We start from the raw sequence: 27923 nt of genomic DNA, 5'->3' as shown, positions 1-27923 counted from the left end.
TTTGAAATAAATAGTTCAGCCTTAAATGAAAGAAGTTAACAGGAGGTAGAGTAGCACGCCAGTTACAACATGTGCACCTTCTCCTTTTTTCTTTTCTTGGAAGTTGGTAGAATACATTGAGATTGTTGCGACTGAATATAATGGAATGAATGAATTAGTCTTTTAGTCAATCCCTAAACCAGAAAAAAAAAACAGCGTGCGACTGACTTACGGTTTTCTCCGAAAACTTGCACTTCGCATGGATGGAAGGACTTGTCGACTACCTCAAAGTAAATTTTCTTTACGTTTAGATTTAAATTAAAGAAAGTGGGACCTCCATTGTTGGTACTGAGTGCCTTGTGGTAAACCAGCCGATTGTCGTTATCCACGCAGACAACCACTGCTATTCGGGGGTGTGAATTTGGATCTGAACATTTACAAATATTATGGTGACCATGTTTCCTAATGGTAAATATACAGCATAGTGTGTATATATATATATATTTTATATATATATATATATATATATATATATATATATATATATATATATATATATATATATATATATATATATATATATATATATATATATATATATATATATATATATATATATATATGGAATAACGGAAAAGCGGGTTTGCACATTAAATCGATACATTTGGACCATCATTTGAATGTACCCGAAAAAATAAACAATATTAAACTGCATCTCGAAGTTTGTAAACAGTTTTGTACAAGCTGTTTAAAAAGTCGAATGCAACTTCTATTGCTAGTACAAAAGCTTTAATTCGAGAAAACGTGGTGAAAATAAAATGTGGTCTCGTGATCGCAGAAAGTCCCTGAGTTAACCCAGCTAAAATGGGTACCTGATTCTCATTAGGGGAACCAGTTTGTGGGCCTATACATATATATATATATATATATATATATATATATATATATATATATATATATATATATATATATATATATATATATATATATATATATATATATATATATATATATATATATATATATATATATATATATATATATATATATATATATATATATATATATATATATATATTAGAGGTTCAAAGGCCAATATAAATAAATTAAAAGATAAGCTAAAATTGATGAGATACCTATAGTATAAAATGCTATGGAAGTGACCAAAGTTTCCGATTTTAAAGTGATTTGATAGTTGTTCTGTGGCGTGTTTGATATACATTTGTTGATTTCATCTACGGTGCTGATTAAAGAAGTGCTCTCTGGTGTTCCGATATCGGCGTCTTTATAAAGAAGACTGCGACCTAAAATTTAAGATATTACGATTATATAATATATATACATATATATATATATATATATACATATATATATACATATATATATATATATATATATATATATATATATATATATATATATAATATAAAGCTCAGTTCTGTATGTAACGCATATGTTTGTCGTTGGTCTTGGATGGATTTAAGTGTTAGACAATCATCGTGCGCATTTGTCTAAATTTATGAGTTAAAAAATTACTATTGAAAGTGTTGGGAAATAATTTTCATTTTTCAAATTATAGTAATAATTGTCGGCATGTTCATTAAACACAAGTTTTTTTTTACAAAAATTCTAATTATGTCTTTATTTAGTCCTATAGCACTTACTTCCCTTTGATAAATTAGGAAAACACAATTACTTCCCTTTATAAAACCATTGCATTTGTGTAAAGAATTTTCTTTTTAATTACTTTGTTTTGGTGTTGGGAAAAAAATAATTACATAATTAGCGGGGATTGATCAAGTGCAAATGTTGTAGGTATTTTACGGATAAGCTTGGAGTATTAAAATTGTTCATTAAATTGAAACAGGCGCGTTCGTTTAAGTGAGTGCAAAAGACTATGAATAAGTTGGGGTACTATAGTCGTTCATTAAGCTAAAACAGGTGATTCCGCCCCGGGCGTTTATGTTCGCGTTAGTGTTTTCTTTGTGTTTAGGTGGGTTTGCGTTAGTTGTTGCGTTTTGATTTGGTTCGTTTTTGTTCTTTCTTTTTTCGTTTTTGTTTGTGTTTTTTTGTTTGGGTTTGTATTTGTGTTTTTGGTTGGTTTTGCGTTTGGATTTGGTTTGTTTTCGTTTGCTTTTTCGTTTTTTTTTCTTTGGGTTTGTGTTTGTGTTTGGTTTTGCGTTTGGATTTGGTTTGTTTTCGTTTGCTTTTTCGTTTATTTTTTTCTTTGGGTTTGTGTTTGTGGTTGGTTTTGCGGTTGGATTTGAATTGTTTTCGTTTGCTTTTTCGTTTGTTTTTTTCTTTGTGTTCGTATTGGTGTTTGTGGTTGTGGTTGGGTTTGTTTTTAGGTTTTTGTTTTCATTTGCTTTATTGTTTGTTTTTTCTTTGTGTTTGTATTGGTGTTTTTGGTTGTGTTTGTTGTTAGGTTTTTGTTTTCGTTTGTATTTGTAATTGTGTTAGCGTTATGTTTGCGATTTGTTGTTTTGGTTTTGGTTGGTTGTGGTTTGGGTGGGCAATGCCGGGTTTATGATGATTACTAAACAAACAGGTAATGGTCTTTAACAGAAAGGTTTTTCACAGAAGCCAGAGCAGGGCCTGGCCGGGACGCTAGACGCTAGTATATATATATATATATATATATATATATATATATATATATATATATATATATATATATATATATAAATATATATATATATATATATCCCTATAATTATATCCTTATATATATATCCCTATATATTTATATCCCTATATATATATGCGTATAGATCTACACGTACATATACGTGTTTATGTGCAAGTTCATGCGTAGATTATAGATAAATGTAACGTAACCTAATCTTATACGACTGCATAGACTTACACGTATTCTAAATCTACTTGTTTTTGTAAATTATTTTATATATGAAATTAATTATTTTAATTATTCTGTTCTTTTTTATCGCTGGTAAGATGTGTTTGGATTGATTAGTATTCCACTGTTTCACACTCCTCAATCTAATGCACTGAGTTAAAACGTGCAAGACTTCACACACAAAATGTGTACTTACCTCCGTGGATCTTAACTTCACATATTTGTATCTTCCCTCCAATTTTTATTCTCAAACATTTCACAATCTGCATCTCGACAAATCTTAAAGTGATTTCTTTGGAGATTTCTGGAATGCCCACTCTATGAGTCAACGGTATGGGTATTCCTGGCGTTGTTGCGCAGTTGTCAACATCGTATAGTGATGAATCATATTCGTCTAGAGAAAATAATTGCCAGCAAATTAAAGAGATACATCATATTCGCCGACAGAAAATAATTTCCATCAAATTATAGAGATACATCGTATTCGTCTGAGAAAATAGTTGCCATCAAATTATAGAGATACATCGTATTCGTCTAGAGAAAATAATTGCCATCAAATTATAGAGATACATCATATTCGCCTACAGAAAATAATTTCCATCAAATTATAGAGATACATCATATTCGCCGACAGAAAATAATTTCCATCAAATTATAGAGATACATCGTATTCGTCTAGAGAAAATAATTGCCATCAAATTATAGAGATACATCATATTCGCCTACAGAAAATAATTTCCATCAAATTATAGAGATACATCATATTCGCCTACAGAAAATAATTGCCATCAAATCATAGAGATACATCATATTCGCCTACAGAAAATAATTGCCATCAAATCATAGAGATACATCATATTCTCCTACAGAAAATAATTTCCATCAAATTATAGAGATACATCGTATTCGTCTGAGAAAATAGTTGCCATCAAATTATAGAGATACATCGTATTCGTCTAGAGAAAATAATTGCCATCAAATTATAGAGATACATCATATTCGCCTACAGAAAATAATTTCCATCAAATTATAGAGATATATCATATTCGCCGACAGAAAATAATTTCCATCAAATTATAGAGATACATCGTATTCGTCTAGAGAAAATAATTGCCATCAAATTATAGAGATACATCATATTCGCCTACAGAAAATAATTTCCATCAAATTATAGAGATACATCATATTCGCCTACAGAAAATAATTGCCATCAAATCATAGAGATACATCATATTCGCCTACAGAAAATAATTGCCATCAAATCATAGAGATACATCATATTCGCCTACAGAAAATAATTGCCATCAAATCATAGAGATACATCATATTCGCCTACAGAAAATAATTGCCATCAAATCATAGAGATACATCATATTCGCCTACAGAAAATAATTGCCATCAAATCATAGAGATACATCATATTCGCCTACAGAAAATAATTGCCATCAAATCATAGAGATACATCATATTCGCCTACAGAAAATAATTGCCATCAAATCATAGAGATACATCATATTCGCCTACAGAAAATAATTGCCATCAAATCATAGAGATACATCATATTTGTCTACCAAAAAGAATTGCCAGCAAACTATATTAAGTAGATTCAACATTTCGCTTATTTTAAATTTTAATTATGCCACTTTAAATATAATTTACATTCACAACTATCATGTGCTGGCAAGACTTTCATTTCTCAAATAATTTACAAAACATACCAGCTACTTCTAAGACGATTGAGACTCCAGCTAAGTAAGTTTCCTGAACTAAGTTTATATCCACTTGATTATTGTTAGGAAGTGCGCACGTTTTGTCATCCTTATCAGCAAGAGCTCGGGGTGAAATTGATGCGGGAAAGTAATCAATTCTGTCTGTCACAGAAAGAATACAAATCGATCAATAAAATTCTATCGTAAATTCTATCGTAAAAGCAGTTCAATGTTTAACATGGATTTAAAATACACCTAGATCTACCCAGAAACATCATTATTACCAGGGACATAGAAAACAAAATGTACCCAGATAAACAAAGGCACGCATAGCCATAAGCATCTACATATGTATATAAATTTGCCTATCCCTTTTCATACGCAATACATACACATACACACATGCACACACACACATACATAGACACACATACAAACACACACACATATATATATATATATATATATATATATATATATATATATAGTTTTTTTTTATAATGGTATATAAAAATAAAAGTCGATTTGGCTTTGACACAGTTCATCCGATAGCCATGAGACTTTAGGGAGTTCATTTGAACATTACCTGGAAGGGTTCTGAAAAAAAAAATAATTTTGCAAGGCGGCACCACGGGAGGGTGCGGTTTTTCTCTACAAACGGCTTATACAAATTAAAGACGATTGCTGTACGACACAGTATATCGGGGTGCCATAAAACTTTGGGGAGTTGATAAATACTCCCGAGAAGGTTCCTGAGGTAGGAGAGGGGGTGGGTGATGGTTGGAGGGGGATTTAATTTTGCATGGGCGCCCCCCCCCCCCCCGGCAGGCTGCGATTTGGCGCCCTAATCTATCCCGTGAGCGCTATGGAGAATACGTTCGGTCTAAACAGTGTGATAGACAATGGATAGGGTGGGGCGTTACAAGCGCTCACTAAATTGAATCAGGCGTGTCCACCGGCGCCCTGGTAGGGTGCGAATTGGCTGCAAACAAAAATTTCAGTTTCGGCTCCGAAAGGCTCGCATGGGCCGCTGAGGGTCATGTAATACGTTTTATTATATAATCAAAAAAATTAACCAAGGTTAAATTAAATTATTAACAGGGATGTTTCTTTTTGTTCGTAAAAAAAATCCAGTTTCGTAGTGGACGATCCACGCAGTGGACGACCCACGTAATGGACGACCCACGCCATGGACGACCCACGTAATGGACGACCCACGCAGTGGACGACCCACGCCATGGACGACCCACGTAATGGACGACCCACGCCATGGACGACCCACGTAATGGACGACCCACGTAATGGACGACCCACGCAGTGGACGACCCACGCAGTGGACGACCCACGCCATGGACGACCCACGTAATGGACGACCCACGCCATGGACGACCCACGTAATGGACGACCCACGCAGTGGACGACCCACGCAGTGGACGACCCACGCCATGGACGACCCACGTAATGGACGACCCACGTAATGGACGACCCACGCCATGGACGACCCACGTAATGGACGACCCACGCAGTGGACGACCCACGCAGTGGACGACCCACGCCATGGACGACCCACGTAATGGACGACCCACGTAATGGACGACCCACGTAATGGACGACCCACGTAATGGACGACCCACGCAGTGGACGACCCACGCAGTGGACGACCCACGCCATGGACGACCCACGTAATGGACGACCCACGCAGTGGACGACCCACGCAGTGGACGACCCACGCAGTGGACGACCCTCATATTCAAAGTTTTTTTTTTTATCTTTCGCAAGGTGACGAAACTGTACAGAAGGATTTCCTAGCGTTACAAAGTTATTTTTAGAAGCCTGTTGTAGTTTTACCGCTGAATATTGTAGTACCCCTTACTCGCTATGCAGGACGCTCGATTAACGGATGCCAAGTGCCAACACAGTCGCTCTAAAACTCTGGGCGCCAAACCGTGTATTGACGAAAGTTGTACCCTATATGGCGCCGCCCATAAGAAACTTTAGTTTTCTTTCTCTCAGAAATATTCTCGGGAATATTCTCATCTATTCCCTAAAGTTTCATGGCACTCGGATGAACCGCATCCGAGTTTTATTTTTTATATACCGTGTATAGAGAAAAAAATCGCCCCCCCCCCCCCCCGGGGCGCCGCCCTTGCAATATTAAAACATATTTTTTTTTGCAGAACCCTACCATTGAGTGATCTAATCATCTCCCAAAGTTTCATGGTACACGGATGAACGGTGTGAAATCTAAATAGACTTTTATTTTTATAAACCGTATATAGAGAAAAATCGCAGCCTCCCGTGGCGCCGCCCTTGCGAAATTAAAAAAGGATTTTTTTTTTACAGAACCCTTCCCTGAATTGTTCAAATCAACTCCCCAAAGTTTGATGGCGATCAGAGAAATGGTGTCAAACCAAAATCGACTTTTATTTTTATATGCCGTATATTGAGAAAAATCCCACAATTCCGTGGCGCCGCCCTTGCGAAATAAAAAAAAAAATATTTTTTTACAGAAACCTTCCCTGGAGTGTCCCAATCAACTCCCCCAAAGTCTCATGGCTATCGGATAACCGTGCCACACCAAAATCGACTTTTATTTTTATATACCGTATATAGAGAAAAATCGCACCCTCCCGTGGTGCCGCCCTTGCGAAATTAAAAATGATTTTTCACAGAACCCTTCCGCAGAGTTTTATAATGAACTCCCCAAAGTTTCATGCCTATCGGATGAACGGTGTTATTGCAATTTACTTTTATTATTTTTATATACCGTATATAGAGAAAAATCGGATCCTCCCGTGGCGCCGCCCTTGCGAAATTAAAAACTATTTTTTACAGAACCCTTCCCAAGGGTGGTATAATGAACTCCCCAAAGTCTCATGGCTATCGGATGAACGATGCCAAACCAAAATCGACTTTTATTTTATATACCGTATATTGAAAAAAAAAACAAATCGCGCCCTACATGAGCGCCACCCCTGCGAATTTGAAAATGTATTTTAAGCAGAAACCTCCCCAGGAATATTCTTAACATCTTCCCAAAGTTTCATTGCGATTGTGTGAACGGTGTCACTGCAATTCACTTTAATTATTTTTATATACAGTATATAGAGGAAAATCGCACCCTCCCGTGGCGCCGCCCTTGCGAAATTAAAAATGATTTTTTTACAGAACCCTTCCTTGAATTGCTCTAATCAACTCTCCAAAGTTTGACAGCGATTGGATAAACAGTGTGAATCTGCAATCGACTCTTATTTTTTATATACCGTATATAGAGAAAAAAACAAATCGCGCCCTGCCGGGGCGCCACCCCTGCGAATTTGAATTTTTTTTTCGCGGAAACCTCCCCAGGAATATTTTCAACAACTTCCTAAAGTTTCATGACGATCGTGAACGGTGTTACGGCAATTCACTGTTATTATTTTTATATATCGTATATAGAGAAAAATCGCACCCTCCCATTGGCGCCGCCCTTGCGAAATTAAAAATGATTTTTGTACAGAACCCTTCCCTAGAGTGTTCTAATCAACTCCCCAAAGTTTCATGCCTATCGGATGAACAGTGTGAAATCAAAATAGACTTTTATTTTATATACCGTACATAGAGAAAAACAAATCGCGCCCTGCCGGGGCGCCACCCCTGCGAATTTGAAATTTTTTTTCGCCAGAACCTCCCCAGGAATATTCTCAACAATTTCCCAAAGTTTCACGGCGATGTGATAAGAGGTGTGGTAATGCATAAAAGACACACAGACAGATACACAGACACACATACATTGCTTTTTATATATCTAGATATATATATATATATATATATATATATATATATATATATATATATATATATATATATATATATATATATATATATATATATATATATATATAAACACAATGAAAGGTAAATACGTTCGTCTTTGCAAAAGGTCATCGAATGTGAGCCTGCTGGGCATTGAAGTGGACATCTGCCATCCTGGAAACATACATTCGTATGTGGACAGTTACACTTAGTTTTACACCCATCTCCGTAAAACAGATCATCACAGTCTGTGGAATATTAAAGTGGTATTTTATCATTAAGAATGTGTTTTTATAGCTTTTCCGTTGCTTAAAAAATAAAGAGCCGGTTAAACATTAAGTTGACATAAAGACACTAAAATTATTCCCATATGTAATTTGTCAGCTGCTGTTAACCAATTCTTTCCATCGATACATCAGCTCTGATGAATGCTACACACTAGTTAGCCTGCAGGCGGGTGGTGAGCTATTAGGGGTTTTCTAAATGCATCCCTATAATGAAAGTTGTCTACCTTACAGTAATAGTCTCATTAAAACTGATTCCTCGGGGACAAACTTTAATCCGTTCAAGCTCTCCGCTTATTAATCTCCTGTCAATTTTTACTTTCTCGTATATACGTAGTATAGAGAAAGTATTGTAATCGTGCAAAAAAAAAATCGAGATTTTTACAAATCTCGACGTTTTACACCTCACTGATACGGAAAAACATAATTTTGCAATCTTGTCCGTATGCCTGTGTGTCTGTCTGTGTGTCTGTCTGTCTGTCTGTGTGTCCGTGTGTAAACACGATAACTTGAGTACCGTTACAGCTAGGTTGATGAAATTTCATATATAAGTATTTTATCAAAATCGTAGATCCGTATCAACTTTTAAGCGATTTCCGATAACCGGAAGTGGTACTTTTCCTACTTTGAATTTTTCAAAAGCCTATAACTTGAGTACTATTTCAGATAGATAAATGAAATTTCACATGTAAGTAAAAGATCTAATTCTCTACCTTCTGTTAAATTTTGAGTAATTTCCGTTGACGGGAAGTACTAATTTACGCTATTTCCGATTTCTCAAAAACGCATCTAAATTTATAAAGTACTAATAATATTGCGCACCATTATGAACATCTTTATTCGGCGTTCGCTTGATGTGCAATACTTTTTTCTATGAGATTCTATTTTATTTTTAAAAGTTTATGTATTTAAAATTGATTAAAAATCATAACTATATCCCGAGTTCCCATCCCCTGTTGTTTTATAGAAGAATATTCGAGAAAGTTTAGGGGAGATCACTCCCGGTTTATTTTGTTTAGTTTTTCGGTCTCCCCCATAACACTACGTCCCTATGTTTTCGTGTTTCGTCCACTGCGTGGTTCGTCCACTGCGTGGGTCGTGCACTGCGTGGGTCGTGCACTGCGTGGATCGTCCATTACGTGGGTCGTCCATTGCGTGGATCGTCCACTGCGTGGGTCGTCCACTGCGGGGGTCGTCCACTGCGTGGGTCGTCCACTACGTGGGTCGTTCATTACGTCGTACCTCCAAATGGTTCAACTCGGACTTCTGTTCTTGGTATTCTTCCTCAGAATATGACAGCACCATCGCTAGTTTTCTTCCCCAGTATTCTCCTCTATACCCTCTTCTGATCCCTTCATACCATTGTATTTTAAAAATCTTTAGTATTTGAAAATCGTTTTTTTTTTTAAATTAAAAAAAAGTTTTTTTTTCTTCACACCTCGGCTCAAAGACAAGATCAGCTTTTACATTAGATCTACATCTGATGACTTCTAGGCTAGACTGTAAGGAGCAAATACAATTCGGGCTATGTTTCTCGGCAGTTCGTGTTTTCGTTTGTTCTTAGATTTACCAATCATAATACAAGGTTTTTAAGTTTGATTTCTTAGTGGGAGGAATATAAAATATTATTTATAACCTACTTATTAAGCATTTTTTTAAGAAAATGTATAAAAAATAAATACATTTATTTTGAGATATTAAAAATAATTAATCTGTATATCTATTTTGAGATATTAAGAATAATTAACCTATATATCTATTTTGATATATTCAGAAAAATTAACCTATATATCTATTAAGTAATGATAAACGTAATTACCTTATATATCTCGAGTTTTACTGAATAAAATAAACTAACACAATAAAAAAACAACGTGAAGGGACATAATTTGTTTTACCTTTAATTGGCCGGACGGTGGTCATTGGCTGAGCTGTAGCATCTTTGAAATCATACGGTTCCGGCACGCCATGGATGTACCCAAAGCTTAGAACATTCCTGATTCTTCCATACAGATAACAACCGAAGACTCGTCCACTACGCGAAATGATGAAGTTATCGGTGGGGTTGATAACAAAGGCAGCATATTTTAAAGTAGCCGAGACGGTACCTCTCATTGCAAAGCGACTGCAGATGAAAAATAATTGAACTCAATGGTTTACTTTACCTCGGTAATGATTATCTCATAGCTATAAATTAGCTAATTGAAGGCGGTGACTGGTACAGAATTTTTATAGTGGTGTAGGTGGGTATTGATCGTTGGAAGTAATGTATATATATATATATATATATATATATATATATATATATATATATATATATATAACGTATGTAACTAGTGTATACTTACAAACACTCAATGTCACGATTCAAGATTAAAGTTAGACAGTACGTGATAAAGAAATTGACTTAAAAAAATATATAAACCGGGTCCCCATCGCCGCGTGCTGACGTAGCTTAATGTGAGACAACTTGTAATGGGGTGGGGCCTTCCTCCCCTACACACACTGTGTGTGTACGCCACTGATTAAGTGGATGCGTCGAAAGTCGATTAGAATATGTGCGCCACGATTTTTCTCGGTGCTTTACAATCAGAGTTCACTAATACCGCCATCAGTAACAGTTACTATGTTAATATGATTTACTTACGTCAAGGTGTAATTGTTGATACGAAAGTTCTCTAAATCCTCGGACATAATCATCATCATTTGTTCAAAATTGGGAATATCTACGACCGGAACGCTGAAACGGTTCAAAATGCAAATTACCAATTTGTTCAAACCTTAAAATTTGGCTTAAAATGTATTAAAACATTGCCAAATCTATTAAAATATCGATACATTTAATAATAAATAAACACTTGTTTGTTTTGGTGATAATGATGATTGATTATAAGAGGTCCATATGGTGATATGTTTATATAAGAATATTTAAATTTAAAAACCAAAGTGCAATACACTGTTGGCAGTGCTTATGCCTTTTTATTTTCTCCTTTTAATTACTATACATTACTATAAATACAATTTATGTTCATGTCTGGTTAAACTGTATAAAAGTACAAAATGTATTATTACTACACTATTCTATATTACTATTTAAAACAAATAATATTGTTACTACGCATAGTAAATTTTTTTTGTATAGAAATAAATAGAATTATTTATATTTTGCAAGAAATATAAACATAACGACATGTCAATAAATGTAAATTTATATTTAAAAAAAAAAAACACATACACGAAATGGTATCTGTAATGGAGAAATTTGGCACAAGAGAGTGTGACAACGTTTTCGTTCGGGCCGAACAATAGGGATACCATACCAGGGTTGGGACTCGCATGCACCGAAGTTAACGCTTTGTCATACGTCACCTGAAGAATACAATAACATTCATGACTCTGTTAGCTTTGTTCTGATTGTTTACTTACAAAAGAACATAACTTTTACGTATACGTTAGGCGCAAATATAGAAATTAACTTGGCTTATATGATTGAATGATTTTTTCAATACTGGGATGGCGTGGTGAGGTGGTTGCCAACTCAAAGAGTGGGATGGGGTGACTGGTGTGGTGGTTGTTAACTCGAAGAGTGGGATGGGGTAGTGAGGTGGTTGCCAACTCGAAGAGTGGGATGGCGTGGTGAGGTGGTTGCCAACTCGAAGAGTGGGATGGGGTAGTGAGGTGGTTGTCAACTCGAAGAGTGGGATGGGGTAGTGAGGTTGTTGCCAACTCAAAGAGTGGGATGTCGTGACTGGTGTGGTGGTTGTTAACTCGAAGAGTGGGATGGGGTAGTGAGGTGGTTGCCAACTCGAAGAGTGGGATGGGGTAGTGAGGTGGTTGCCAACTCAAAGAGTGGGATGTGGTGACTGGTGTGGTGGTTGTTAACTCGAAGAGTGGGATGGGGTAGTGAGGTGGTTGCAAACTCGAAGAGTGGGATGGCGTGGTGAGGTGGTTGCCAACTCAAAGAGTGGGATGTGGTGACTGGTGTGGTGGTTGTTAACTCGAAGAGTGGGATGGGGTAGTGAGGTGGTTGCAAACTCGAAGAGTGGGATGGCGTGGTGAGGTGGTTGCCAACTCGAAGAGTGGGATGGCGTGGTGAGGTGGCTGCCAACTCGAAGAGTGGGATGGCGTGGTGAGGTGGCTGCCAACTCGAAAATCTCGAGTTCAGAACACGGGCTTTAATCCTTCATACGTCCGAGTCCACAGCGCTGTATTCAGCTGAATTAAGGCAAAAGTCACTGAAATAGATAAACTCTACTTCGTCTGCCTCGTGGACTGCCAGGTGCACAAAAGGCATTTTTCCTCACTTCATATACTTATATATACGAATATATATGTATAGGTGTCTTTTTGTTGGAGTCTGGTGAAATGCTACACCGTTCATCAAATCGCTATTTTGGAATTTACTGAGAAATTCCTGAAAAGGTATGTTTCTGGGATAAACTTCGTAGGGGCGTTGCTCCGACAGTAGCGCCTAAAGTTCTCTAGAGGTTACCTTAATATCTGAGACCCATAGAGTGGGCATCCTTCACAGCTGGTTAGTGGTACTACTTCGAGCAATGGTCGAACTGCAACAGGCGCATTCACTATCTCCATTTCGTTTTTAGGCTTCAGGGCGCCCAGTCTTCACTATGAGCGCTATCACGCCGTTGATAGTTTTAATAGTAATATACACTATGTACACAATAGCTACACTAATCGTTGACTAAATCCAATCAAGCGTGCGCCCGCTGCCCGGCTGTATTATGACCTAGTTTGCCGCTGTCTCACACGTGAGTTCTATGGCGCCTACTTTCGTTTTAAAGAGCGCCCTTCACTAAAATACGGTGGGCTACTAAAATCTATAAATAAATCGTGTGAATGTGAGTGGCCAGAAATTCCCTTTGAGCACTATTTAACCTAAATTCGTTTTAAAAAGCATCTTATTCTAACGGCAGGTTTGACCGATACGTTTGATGACTATGCCGAACCAAGGGTCGCACCCTGCGCTTTTTGGTAGTGTAACCGGTGGCTCCCGAGAACGCACCCCCACACCCTTGATACAAGGGCGGTCGTCCAGGGGTGTTTTATCTTACTTTTACGGATGGTGATTGACTTATACTAATTGTTCCCTCAGCACGCCTGATACGTCTCGGCGGTGAAAAAACCCGTACACCAACAATTAGGACAATTAGAAATATAGACAATCGGTTACAATTTGATGAAACCCTTATACAATGTTTATTACAGGACCATATTGCAGCAACGCATGACGGGTACGCTGTTATTAAACACACAACTACCATTATTTTTTCCCACCTCGATATACACTTATGTTGAGGTAGCTCCTTCAGTTTCTGTACACAAGAGCAATATAATGTTAATGGGCTCTGCCTATTGGAATCTTAAACAAGGTAAACGATGCGCTTACCTTTTTATAGAGAGCCTATTGGAATCTTAAACAAGGTAAACGATACGCTTACCTTTTCATAGAGAGCCTATTGGAATCTTAAACAAGGTTAACGATGCGCTTACCTTTTTATAGAGAGCCTATTGGAATCTTAAACAAGGTTAACGATGCGCTTACCTTTTCATAGAAAGCCTATTGGAATCTTAAACAAGGTTAACGATACGCTTACCTTTTCATAGAGAGCCTATTGGAATCTTAAACAAGGTAAACGATATGCTTACCTTTTCATAGAGAGCCTATTGGAATCTTAAACAAGGTAAACGATACGCTTACCTTTTCATAGAGAGCCTATTGGAATCTTAAACAAGGTTAACGATGCGCTTACCTTTTCATAGAGAGCCTATTGGAATCTTAAACAAGATAAACGATACGCTTACCTTTTCATAGAAAGCCTATTGGAATCTTAAACAAGGTTAACGATACGCTTACCTTTTCATAGAGAGCCTATTGGAATCTTAAACAAGGTTAACGATGCGCTTACCTTTTCATAGAGAGCCTATTGGAATCTTAAACAAGATAAACGATACGCTTACCTTTTCATAGAAAGCCTATTGGAATCTTAAACAAGGTTAACGATACGCTTACCTTTTCATAGAGAGCCTATTGGAATCTTAAACAAGGTTAACGATGCGCTTACCTTTTCATAGAGAGCCTATTGGAATCTTAAACAAGGTTAACGATACGCTTACCTTTTCATAGAGAGCCTATTGGAATCTTAAACAAGGTTAACGATGCGCTTACCTTTTCATAGAGAGCCTATTGGAATCTTAAACAAGATAAACGATACGCTTACCTTTTCACAGAGAGCCTATTGGAATCTTAAACAAGGTTAACGATACGCTTACCTTTTCATAGAGAGCCTATTGGAATCTTAAACAAGGTTAACGATACGCTTACCTTAAACAAGGTTAACGATACGCTTACCTTTTTATAGAGAGCCTATTGGAATCTTAAACAAGGTAAACGATACGCTTACCCTTTCATAGTAAGCCTGGCGGCTGGTGTATCTTGCTCTCTTAACAGAAAGTGAATTGGCTCTCAATGTGAAGAAAGTTTCGGAGAATCCCGGAAGCACGTAATAAAACATGCTTTCGAATGTTCCTTCGCTATAGAACGGAAACCAGGAAAACCCGAACATATTGACTGGCATCATCGTTTCTATAGAAAGAAAAATATTCAATCCCATTTAAAATAAAAAAAACGAACAAATAGCCCGTTCAGATTTAGCTTCAACACAGTGTTTCTTCCAGGCCCCTCTTCGGGGGGGGGGGGGCACTGCCATCCCCCCCCCCCCCGAAGAAAGTCTACCATCCCCCGAACGAAATGGAATTTATATAGAAAATATATACTTTTGACAGTGTCCGCCCCCCCCCCCCGAAAATTGTCATGTTGGGGATAGTAAGGCGGCGGGATCTTGTGCTGACCAGACAATCTCTTCGTTAGTCAAGATAATAAAACAGACAAACTCTACTTCACCTGCCCCAACAGGATCGAAAGTCTGCTTCCCTTTTTTTCAAACTATAGAACTAGCGGGAGTTAGTTCTGCTCAAATCGAAGAACTTACTGTTTAAGCGTTATTATATTTATCTATTTAAAAAAAAAAGTTTATCTACAACTGTTAGGTGGGTCAGTGTGGTAGGGCCACTAAAGCACATGTCTGCCAAACCTAAAAGTCCCTAGGTTCTAACCCTCGGGTAGATGAGGCTCGATAGCTGGGGACAGCAACCCATCTAGGATATAAAACTGCTGCCTTGTAGTTTGTTCTTAGTTGGATAAAGATTACGTAAGCAAATTCAAAAGGAAAAACATGTGGAACTCTGGATTGGACCGCCCCCCCCCCCCCATCATTACAATTAACTAAGAAGAAGAAGAGAGGCAGACACATATATTTTTAACACGAAGTCAAAAAATAATTGAAATCATACCACTTGCAACGAAGTTTTTAACCATTGTGCTATTACTCCCAAGCATAATTACACTCAAGGGGCTTGATGACATGATGCAGCCTCCTAGAGGCAGAAAATTAGAAAAAAATAATTAGAGCAGGCATATATCACTATACCAAGATCTGTAACTACTAATACAGTCGTTATTCGAGAAAATGAACTGTACAAACGTAAATCGAAACAATGCAAGTTAAATTTATAAAAAAATAAATTTCTTTGTAGCGCGTTTAAGAATTGTTATTTATTTTTATAAATACTGTACTGGTTACGTCTTTATCAATGTATTCCCTTATATTTATATGTTACTGCTTGGATTAAGATTAAGGCTATTCTTTCTCGAGCTCTTTAGTCATTGTTATTATCTGCATGGCCTCGAAGCTCTTTGTTTCTTACCTCTCAATGCACTTAAATGGGTCCACTGAAATGTTATACGGTGGGGCTTCAGGCTAGAAAGAACACCACATTTAATTTTATTTTTAATACATCAATGTACACAGAGAAAAGAAATATTTATTTTGCTAGTTAATAGATTTGTGCCACATTAAGCAAACAATTTGATTTAAAATATTCACAACAGCTACACGTGTACGGTAGAGGAAGTCTTAAGATGGAAGTAGGATAGTCGGGTTGCTAACAGCCGAGAACACAGCACGTATCATAGAAAAGAAAAATTAACGTTTCATATTACCCAGGCAGCTCAATCACATCGTTGAATCTCAATGATGGGCTGTATGTAACGTTTGAACTCGTTACGCTCATAACCAATGCCCCTCGGTGGCCGCTGGCACAAGGATAACAAAGAAAGCTAATATTAAGGGATACATATTTACTAAGTGTACACAGTTGTATAAAGCGTTGAATTGAGATATTTTATCACTTTACGATATGTGTGTAATTTTGGAATTTTATGATATTATTTTTATGAAATTTTTCTTAAGTATTAAAATGGGGTATATGTACAAAGTTTTTTTTTTATGTGTGTATAAAGTAATTTTATGATGATAATTTAAAAAGTATTACCGTACACTTCGCATACAACAAAATCTGCAATGGATCCTCGTTAAATTATAAAACCAATACATCCAAATAAACAAAAGCAAGCATAACACTAAAACAATATTTCGTAATTTCCGTCAACATAGAATTTTGGTTTAACCTTATTGCTCTTAGCGCAAGGCAACTTAAACCCTCAGGGGACTCAATCACAAAAATAGGCCCTGTTCTTCAAAGTCTGTGATCCTCGAATTCTGTTTTTAAACATCTAATTCGACCGGGGATCACTTCCAATACTAAATATAGAACGAAGAAGAAGAAGAAAGTAGCCACAAGAAGTGGGGGCGTTTCGTGATGACGTACCCCAACACCAGAGGCGCAACTTACCGAGTGACCAAAATGTGGTAGTGCCGGTTCCAGGTTTTGACTTCAAACAGACGCAGTAGCTGAATCACATTACGTTTGTCTGTTAAGAAAACCTTGACCAGGAACTCGATTTCAGTAGCACTAAAGTGATAGACATACCCATTCGCGAACTCATTTCCTCTGAAAATCAACATATAGAGCACGTTATCATTACATAGTAGCAAATTATAAACACGTACAAATTTGTCCATAGGAGTTCATACATAATACGTCACCGTGTTCATAAAATTAAAAGACATTAACGGGTGAAGAGTTTTCCTTTTAGATAACTTTACTTTTACTAAACTATTTCAAGGCTTGTATAACGTTCACTAAGAATGTGTTGTTTTGCTAATTTTGGAATATTGATTTAACACACCCCACTGCTCAAGTGGCTGAAATTTGGAACAGTGGGAGGTTATGAATGACAATGCAAGAATATTCAATTGTTGATCTAACTAAAGGCTTTTGCTAGATTGATAATGTAATTATAAAAAAAAAAAAACTATATCACTAAATACTAGCAATCGCCTTGTCATAAGCTTAGACTTTAGACCAATAAACAAATGAACTCTACTTCTGCCCTATATTACTAGGTCTTTCTTTACTTTTCTTAATGTTTATAATTTCTAAAATAATATAAACTACAATACATAGATATATTCTAAAAGCATTACGACTTGTAAGTTCGTTCTCTACCGTAATTCGATATCTCGCTAGCCAGAGAAAGATATAAATTTCGAGTTAAATTACTTGTTGTTAACATGATTCCCATTGATAACAGAAACATGGCGGCTTTTTTTTTCTAGGCCTCCCTTCAAGATTTTAAAATACAAAGAATACTCAAAATACAACAATTTTACTAATAATAGAATCAAATTAAATACTTTAAGCCCTAAGTTATTAATATTAAATTAATATTACAATTGCATCTAAGATAACTTGTTACGGATTCTAATAAATAATAACATGAACGTTTCTCTAAAAAGAAAATCACAGTTTAGCGTAGCTTATATTTTCAGCTAGATTTAATGTTTTTGTCAATTTTTACAATTGTTTACGGTTTTTAATAACATTTTTATAACGGAACTAACTTTTCTATTTACTCATTTTTAACGATTTAATAAAAATATATTACTATCTGGTTTGCAACATATTAGCTGGCAAGTAAGAGAGCGAGAAGTTGGTGACCAAGTACAAGCCCTACTGCAACTGTAAGCACACGACAACTACTGCAAGTGTAAATACACGACAACAACAACTGCAAGTTTAAGTAAACGACACCAATTACTGCAAGTGTAAATACACGACAACAACAACTGCATCTATAAGTACAAAACAACTGCAACTGTAAATACACGACAACAACAACTGCAACTGTAAGTACACGACAACTACTGCAAGTGTAAATAAACGACAACAACAACTGCAAGTTTAAGTAAACGACAGCAACTACTGCAAGTGTAAATACACGACAACAACAACTGCATCTGTAAGTACAAAACAACTGCAACTGTAAGTATACGACAACAACAACTGCAACTGTAAGTACACGATAACAACAACTGCAACTGTAAGAACACGTCAACTACTGCAAGTGTAAATACACAACAACTACTGCAAGTGTAAATACACGACAACAACAACTACAAGTAAGTACACGACAACAACAACTACAAGTGTAAGTAAACGACAACAACAGCTGCAAGTTTAAGTACACAACAACAACAACTGCAAGTAAGAACACGACAACAACAACTGCAAGTGTAAGTAAACGACAACAACAACTGCAAGTGTAAATACATGACAACATCTGCAAGTGTAAGTACACGACAACAACAACTGCAACTGTAAGTTCACGACAACAACAACTACAAGTGTAAGTAAACGACAACAACAACTGCAACTGTAAGTACACAACAACAACAAATACAAGTGTAAGTAAACGACAACAACAACTGCAACTGTAAGTTCACGACAACAACAACTACAAGTGTAAGTAAACGACATCAACAACTGCAACTGTAAGTACACAACAACAACAAATACAAGTGTAAGTAAACGACAACAACAGCTGCAAGTTTAAGTACACGACAACAACAACTGCAACTGTAAGTAAACGACAACAACAACTGCAACTGTAAGTAAACGACAACAACAACTGCAACTGTAAGTACACGACAACATTTTTTTACCTGCGCAGTGCCTCTTGTTTGGTAACCTGCCGCTGTAGTCTGACACTCCTGGTGGCATCAAGCTGCTGATCTTTGTAGGTCTTTAGCTGTTAAAACACCAGACACAGATTATCGGTTTTTAACAATTTTTTTTTCGCATGTAATTTATAGCGTATGTTTGCCTTGCCTTGTTCGCTTTAGTATTACAGTTTTAATCCTCAGCTTGTGAGGACTGATAATGATTTGCAGTAGTTATACTTCTTTCTGACGTGTACTTTTATTCATTTAAGATGGTTTACTCATATATAATATACAACGTCTCATAACAATTTTATTTTTAAAAATAGAAATGCAAATGTGTAATTAAAGTTTAAAGAAAAATAGAAGGTCATTTTTTTGAGCCTAAATCAATTTGGCGTGGTCGAGTCGGTAAATCTCATGTTTGCTAAACCGTAAAGTCTCGAGTTCGAACCCTCGGGCAGATGAGGCTCGTTAGCTGGGGATAGCCACTCTTCTGCTGCCTTGTAGTTTGTTCTTGGTTGGACAAAAGCTATGGAAGCAAATCCAAAAAGAAAAGCAGGCTGAAATCGGAGTCAATGGCCTCAATGGCGCATAACCAGTTGACACGTAACGCTTAATCGTGTTGGAGGCGTGGTCGAGTCGGCAAAAAGCTCATGGTTGATAAATTCGAACAAAGTCTCGAGTTCAAACCCACTGCCAGATAAATCTCGATCCCCTTCAACACTAATAATTAAGAACGAAGAAGAAGAAGAAAGAATTTGGGATTTAAGAAAAAAATAATTGTATAAATATTATAAGCAGCCAATAATGATAAAATGTAGTTTGTGGAGTAGTTATGGGTGCCCTGCATATAGTAAGAAACACTGCATGATCACTGAAGTTTAATATATCAAAAGGTTTAATTTCAAAGGATGTCTGGAAAATTCAATGTCTGAAATGTGAGTTATATTTTTAACCAACTCTTTTATTCAACTTATTGGAACGAATTAAAGTTCAGAACTTTTAAAATGTGTGAACTTAGGGTAGTGGGGGGGGGGGTGAAAGAGCGTGACGTCACACTTTTATATTTAATAATGTTTTAATGTGATGTATATTAAAAGTTAATTGAATTGTAATATCAATTTTTTGTTTTGAAAACTCTAACAAACATAAAGGAGGCGGGTGAATTTGTCATTTTTGTTTTTTGCGAGGATGAGTAACAGTGAGTGTTTCTTTCAGACCTTTTCTCAGTGGGGTACTTGAAACTTTCACGAGAGGGGACGGATTGATTTTTGTGGAGGGGTGAGGGGAGGATGCATACTGATAAATTTATACATTTTCATTTTTTCCTATGTAAATTCTATTTCGTTGGTAGGCTGGGGGGGGGGGGGGGTGTAGACACGTGCTTTGAGGGGGTGGGGGCGATTCTACACGAAGAGATGCATGAAAGAAACTCTGGTAGCAATGAATGGACAATCCGTTTTTATTTATTTATTTTTTAAATTAAGTTTTACGATGTTTAGACTTTTCGCTAAATATATGAAACGTCTTAAGAGCGGTTAGAGCACGGGTTCCCAATCTGGGGGTCCCGACCCCCCTGGGGGTCGCGAAGGTCTTTCTGGGGGGTCGCCAACTGGTATACTAAACTTTAGTAATTTGAAACAAAATATAAATATTTAGAAGAATTTTTGAAATTCGACTTCATTAACATCACTGGAAATGTAATAGAGAAGAAACAAAGCGCACTGTACAAAGTTGTTCTCAGTCACGAATCTATGAAATCCTCAAAACTAAAACGCCATTTGAGACGAGTCATTCGGAACACACCAAAAAATATATGGAGTTCTTTCGTCGGTAAGAAGCTAGTTGCAAACGCCAGAAACTTGATCGAACAGGAAGTTTTCACCAGCATTAGTGCAAGCATCAAATAAAGTCGCGATAGAAAATGCCAAGCAAAAAAAAAAAAAAAAAAAAAAATAGGAGAAAATCTCATCAAACGCTGCATGTACGTAAATGTTAAATAACACATTTTTATTGAAATTAAGATTTCACCATTGTTTGCTTTTCAAGTTGATAAATCAACATACGTGAGTTTGTGTTCGCAGTTGCTGGTCTGTGTCTATATTCATGCGGATGATAGCAAAGATAAAAGAGTTGCTATTTTGTGAAGATAGCATGGAGAAAATAAATACCTTTTTTAAAAACTGGATGATTAAAATGTGTTAGAACGGCTGTGGGGGTTCGTACGGATGGTGCGCCATCTATGTTTAGCTCAAAATCGGGCTTTCAGAAAACAGAAAAGATTTAGCTCCCTAACCACTGCCCTATCCAATCGACATCAAGAGTCCATTGCTAGTATAAGTCGTAAATTATATAAAATCTGGAGCCTTCAAATAACTGAGCAAAAACGTTAATATAGATCACGAGGTTCTGCTCTTCTACACTACAGTACGCTGGTTGTCAAACGAAATGTTGTAAATTGTGTTTTTGAATTGAAATCTGAAATCAAATTGTTATTGGGGAGTGCAAAGGAAAGAAGACTTTTTGGTTGGAGAGAGTATCATACCTAGCAGATGTGTTCGAACATCAACATAAGCTTAACCTTAAGCCTCAAGGAAAATGAACGAATATTATAACTTTCCATGATAATCTCGGGGCATTTTTATCACAGCTGCAAAATCGGTAAAGAAACCAAATCGTGGAAATATTGTAAATTTGAGAAACTCTGCTGTGTGGTAGATGAATCTGATTGTGAGATAATTAAACTTTTGAAAGAAGCGATTTCTCGGCATCTTGAATCTCTTGAAAACGAACTGCATCGCTATTTCTCTGAGCTGAAAAAAGAAGAATCTGCATTGACGGACAAGATGAATTCTTTGATTTGCAGAATGATTTCGAGTAAGATGAAAAACTGCAGGCACAATTTTGGTGTAGTAGGTATTCACCATTCATACCCAAACGTAAAATTGATTGACTTTTCGAGAATATATTTTCAACACTATTCTTCTATTAAAAACAAAATTAAGATAATTATAATGACATAGGTTGGCGTTAACAAAAAAATTTTAAAATTAAAAACTTAACCACGAAGGTTTAGTGAATAGTATGCAATTTTACTCATGCTATTAAAACAGTTATCAAGAGTAGTTCATATTGAAAGTCTACTAGAAAATCTTATTTTAGTGCTTATTAATTTCCATACTAATTTCGGCTTTTTAATTCTATGGGGGTCGCGGGTCACTTACTTTTTATAAAAGGGGGTCGTTACTCGAAAAAGGTTGGGAACCACTGGGTTAGAGCTTTAATTAAAAGAAAGCAAATTTAGTCACTAGTAGATCGCTCTAATATTACCATCCATAGATCGCCCTAATATTGCCATCCGTAGATCGCTAAAATAAAGTCACTAGTAGATCGCCAAAATATATTCAGCAGACCGCCCATTTCAAATGTTATTTTCTTCTTAGTGAAATGCTATTGATGCCACGAAACGTAAAACTATTTTTAAAAAAGTAATCTTTGATATTGGACAGTAGCGTAGCGAGGGGGGGCGGGGGGCGCCAAAATGGGTTGGAAAAATAAATTGAAAGGTTGAGGGGGGTGCAAATCGAAAGTTTGAGGGGGGGGGGGTGCAAATGGAAAGTTTGAGAAGGGGGGGGGGGGCTAATCGAAATCTCGAGGGGGAGGGTGCAAATCGAAAAGTTTGTCCCCGGGCGCCGGGAAGGGTCGCTACGCCTCTGATATTGGATTACTCTAAGCAAACACTGCAGAAGAAGCTATTACTTCAAATATAAAGACAAGACAAGCAAATCAAACAGTCTCGAGCGAGTGATGCATTAAATGTATTACATTTGTAAAAAAAGGACAACACACAATTCTAGCGCACGAGTTACTGCACGTATTGAACTTACCGTAACTTGCCCTTCAACGGGTGACACGAGGTAAGCATCAAAGGTTACTCCGTGTGAAGTCTGACTCTCCACAAAGAAATAGAACTGAGCGCCTTTATTTAAAATAAAAGAATTTAGATAGAATTCCCTTCGTGATAGGCTTCTCTAATATTTTATTAAACTGCTAGTATACCGTCGCGCGTTGCTGCGCGCTAGTTCTACGCACCAGAGTGGCGAAGCATTTCATATTATTATCATCTATTTTTAGACCGGCGACACGGTTTTTAAACAAGAGTTATTTTAATATAAACAAAGCCGGCATATATTTCTTCGATCATAGTAGTTAAGGAGCGGGTTTTCCCACAGTACAATTCTGTCTATCTAGGGAGTGATGTATGAATGTACTAAGTGTACGTTAATCCTTTTACGTAACAGTGAAATAGAGCACTACTTTGTAGGTGTCAGAGGCTCTCTAGGGAGCGGCCCCTGGTTCGGTTACGTCATCGATTGTAGAGGCAGAATATCATAGGACCGCTGCAATCCCGAAGGACGCACATTGTTCGATTTAGTCATCGATTTTAGTAGCTCTTTGGGCGCTGTTTAACTGAATGTAAGCGCAATAGCGCTCATGGGGGATAAGGGGCTATCAAGGTCAAACGACTACTCGTCTGGTTCGAATAAGTCAACGCTTATAGCAGCCAACAGTTATCCATAGGGCGCAATTTAAAAAAAAAACAACATGTCGTAAGTTTCCGGTTCTCACCGGGGCATACGCCCGCCATTGACCAGAGAATCAAATGGAGCGTTTGACCCCATGGTGCTAACAAGCAGCAGATTGCTAAGATTGCTGCTGTGTAATGCTGGCACCAAACCGCACCTAACTGCTGAGACGCCGCCGCATTTAAATATGTTTATCGCAAAAAACTTCACGCCAGTGTTCTCAACAGCTTTCAAAAGTTTGATATGTATTGGATGAAAAGTGTAGTAATGCATAAAGGACAAACACACAGACTCACTGAACCTCCCACACACGCTACACAACCATACACACAATTTTTTTTTTGTATAGAAATAGTTAACGATAGCTAGTAATACTAAAAAATTATAACAGCACACACACACTAGCACGCACACACACACACACAAACACGGACGCACACACACACACACACACATAGACCAGAAGCTAAACAATCTCAAACTATCATTACAAAATTACCATTCTTGAATCGATCGGGACATGTGCCGTCTGCTAGACATTCGAATTCGTAAAGACATTTGCAGGTCTGTGTGCATCCAACGCCGAAATATCCACCAGGGCAGTCTGTGAAGTTATTCAAATGGCTAATTCTTTTTTAGGTTATGGTTAAGGTTAAAGCAGAAGTAGACGTTAAACTCAATGTCAGTGCTCATGTAATCAGTGTCAGAAACAGCGTCATAAGTGTCAGTACCAACGTCATAAGTGTCAGTACCAGCGTCATAAGTGTCAGTACCAGCGTCATAAGTGTCAGTACCAGCGTCATAAGTGTCAGTACCAACGTCATAAGTGTCAGTACCAACGTCATAAGTGTCAGTACCAACGTCATAAGTGTCAGTACCAGCGTCATAAATGTCAGTGTTAGTGTCATAAGTGTCAGTACCAGTGACATAAGTGTCAGTTCCAGTGTCATAAGTGTCAGTCATAAGTGACAGTGCTAGTGTGTCAGTACCAGTGTCATAAGTGTCAGTACCAGTGTCATAAGTGTCAGTACCAACGTCATAAGTGTCAGTACCAACGTCATAAGTGTCAGTACCAGCGTCATAAATGTCAGTGTTAGTGTCATAAGTGTCAGTACCAGTGACATAAGTGTCAGTTCCAGTGTCATAAGTGTCAGTCATAAGTGACAGTGCTAGTGTGTCAGTACCAGTGTCATAAGTGTCAGTACCAGTGTCATAAATGTCAGTACCAGTGTCAATGCTAGTGTCATACGTGTCAGAACCAGTGTCATAAGTGTCAGTGCTAGTACCATAAGTGTCAGTACCAGTGAAATGAGTGTCAGTCATAATTGTCAGTGCTATTGTCAGTGCTATTGTCAATCGAGTCAGTACCAGTGTCATTAGTGTCAGAACCAGCGTCATAAGTGTCAGTACCAGCGTCATAAATGTTAGTGTTAGTGTAATAAGTCAGTACCAGTGTCAATACCAGTGTCATAAATGTCAGTACCAGTGTCATAAATGTCAGTACCAGTGTCAATGCTAGTGTCATAAGTGTCAGTATCAGTGTCTAAATAATGTCATAAGTGTCAGTACCAGTGTCATAAGTGTCAGTACCAGTGTCAATGCTAGTTTCATAAGTGTCAGTACCAGTGTCCAAATAATGTCATAAGTGTCAGTACCAGTGTCATAAGTGTCAGAACCAGTGTCAATACTAGTGTCATAAGTGTCAGTACCAGTGCCATAAGTGTCAGTACCAGTGTCAATGCTAGTGTCATAAGTGTCAGTACCAGTGTCATAAGTGTCAGAACCAGTGTCAATGCTAGTGTCATAAGTGTCAGTACCAGTGTCATAAGTGTCAGTACCAGTGCCATAAGTGTCAGTACCACTGTCATAAGTGTCAGTCAAAAGTGTCAACGCTAGTGTTATTAGTGTGAGTACCAGTGTCAAAAGTGTCAGTACTAGTGTCATAAGTGTCAGTCATAAGTGTCAGTGCTAGTGTCAAAAGTGTTAGTACCAGTCACAAAACGAGTGTCATTAGTGTCAGTACCAGTGTCATTAGTGTCAGTACCAGTGTCATAAGTGTCAGTACCAGCGTCATAAGTGTCAGTGAGTGTCATAAGTGTCAGTACCAGCGTCATAAGAGTTAGTGCCATTACGATCAATGTTCCAGTTTCCGTGTTTCAGTTATCATCTTTATCGTTATTGTTATCTTTATCGTCGTCGTTGTCGTCGCCGCCATCGTAGGCTTTGTCGTTAACCTGAACGTCTTGCTTGTAATCACCATCATATGATTAGTTATTGCACCTTCTGTAAAACCGCATTGCACTTTTGGTTGTTTATGCTTGATCAGTCAGAGAGCTTTCATCGTTGGTCAGTGATTAGTTCGTAGTGACCTTTCCTTAGTGCCCATGTACTGCACTGTGAGCAGTTGTTCTCGCAGAAATGAATAAAACTCACTTCTAGCATACAGTGATTTGAAAAGGCCATGTTTTGTTCTAAGCTTGTAGATAGCAACCTCGACGTTCACGAGAACCGTGACCTCTGTTAACACCTGAACATCGGGTGCGTACCTTACCTCCAACTTGTTTCCTATGAAGCGATATTGTGGTCGGCCGCCTTTATTTTCCCGTTTACACTAACATAAGTCAGGTACATATGTGAGCTGGATGGAATCAAAGCCGCACTATTGACACGAGCCCGTGATCCGAACTAGAGACTTTCATGTTAGCAGTCAAACACTCTACCACTCGACCACCCCATCCCTTTATCACAGACAGTAGTAGCCCATATTTGGCGATATGTTAGCAGTCAAACACTCTACCACTCGACCACCCCATCCCTTTATCACAGACAGTAGTAGCCCATATTTGGCGATATTTTGGATACAAACAAAGGTGTTAGTATTGGCAAGGTTATCCTGGCGGGGAAGGGGGTGGGGGTAGGACGCAAATTAAAATTTCGCCCCGGGCGCCGAGCTGGGGTAGCTACGCCTCTGTTTGCTAGTAATCTTATTGCAATTTATTTCCGTATCATGACCCATTATCTTTCTTTAAGTATACATGTGTTTGTCTATATTTTTTTTCTTACTAATGACTATTAATTACTAGATCTATCAATAAGTATTACATCTAATAGAACAATTACACTTTTTGTATCGGTAAGAGCATTCGTATTCAAGACTATTGTTTTAAACAATTTTTTAAACAATCAAGATAGATCTAGATCTAGATCTAGATTCTAGATCTAGATCTTTATTTCTGTAGACTATTACACTAATGAGTGACGTTGAAAGATCAACTTCCGCTCTTTTCTAAACGTTAAACACACAGAGCTAAACTTTGTCAAACCTGAAAACAAGGAAAGAAATTGCTTTGGATAAATGTTATATAACCCACCGGCTTTACACGTGGGGAGTATGGCTGCTATCAGCAGACACAATATGATGTAATCCATGTGTATTTGTTAAGGATGTCCCATTTCAACAAAGTCGTAGGCAGAATTGTTGATTGTTAAGGCAACCCCAAGGAACGATCTTCCGTTTAGGAGCAGTGTGAACAAGAAAAAGAATTGGGAAATCCCGAATCTTTTTTATATAAAAAAACGCGACAAAATGCACACTCTTGGTAAAAATATAATTATACCGTAGTCTGAGCTCTAGCATGCATGAGCATGAAAGTCTACATGGAATTGTACATTACTTTTAGATGTAGACTCTAATTGCATAGTTAGTTGGACATATAATTATACATAAA

The 27923-nt window shown here is 37.3% G+C and overlaps 1 protein-coding gene across 1 annotated transcript; it reads right to left on the bottom strand.

Annotated features, from left to right (window-relative positions):
- LOC131937065 (uncharacterized) lies at nucleotides 1-27702 on the bottom strand. The gene is made up of 18 exons (XM_059294251.1): nucleotides 27567-27702; nucleotides 24695-24799; nucleotides 23497-23588; nucleotides 19610-19695; nucleotides 17397-17555; nucleotides 16705-16797; nucleotides 16410-16462; nucleotides 15996-16079; nucleotides 15047-15228; nucleotides 11860-11993; nucleotides 11272-11364; nucleotides 10523-10749; nucleotides 8451-8588; nucleotides 4555-4707; nucleotides 3033-3230; nucleotides 1116-1283; nucleotides 212-406; nucleotides 1-131 (listed from the first exon to the last, which is right to left on the bottom strand). Exons 1-18 carry the CDS (start codon nucleotides 27622-27624, stop codon nucleotides 22-24), a joined length of 2328 nt encoding a protein of 775 aa, XP_059150234.1. The 5' UTR covers nucleotides 27625-27702; the 3' UTR covers nucleotides 1-21.
- Between the last annotated feature and the right edge of the window lie 221 nt (nucleotides 27703-27923).

Source organism: Physella acuta, unplaced genomic scaffold (genome assembly GCF_028476545.2).
Source record: "Physella acuta isolate Inbredline_101_S28 unplaced genomic scaffold, ASM2847654v3 ptg000199l, whole genome shotgun sequence".
Classification (NCBI taxonomy): Eukaryota; Metazoa; Mollusca; class Gastropoda; family Physidae; genus Physella; species Physella acuta.
Note: the sequence above shows the minus strand (reverse complement) of the source record. Positions and strands in the feature narration are given on the sequence as shown.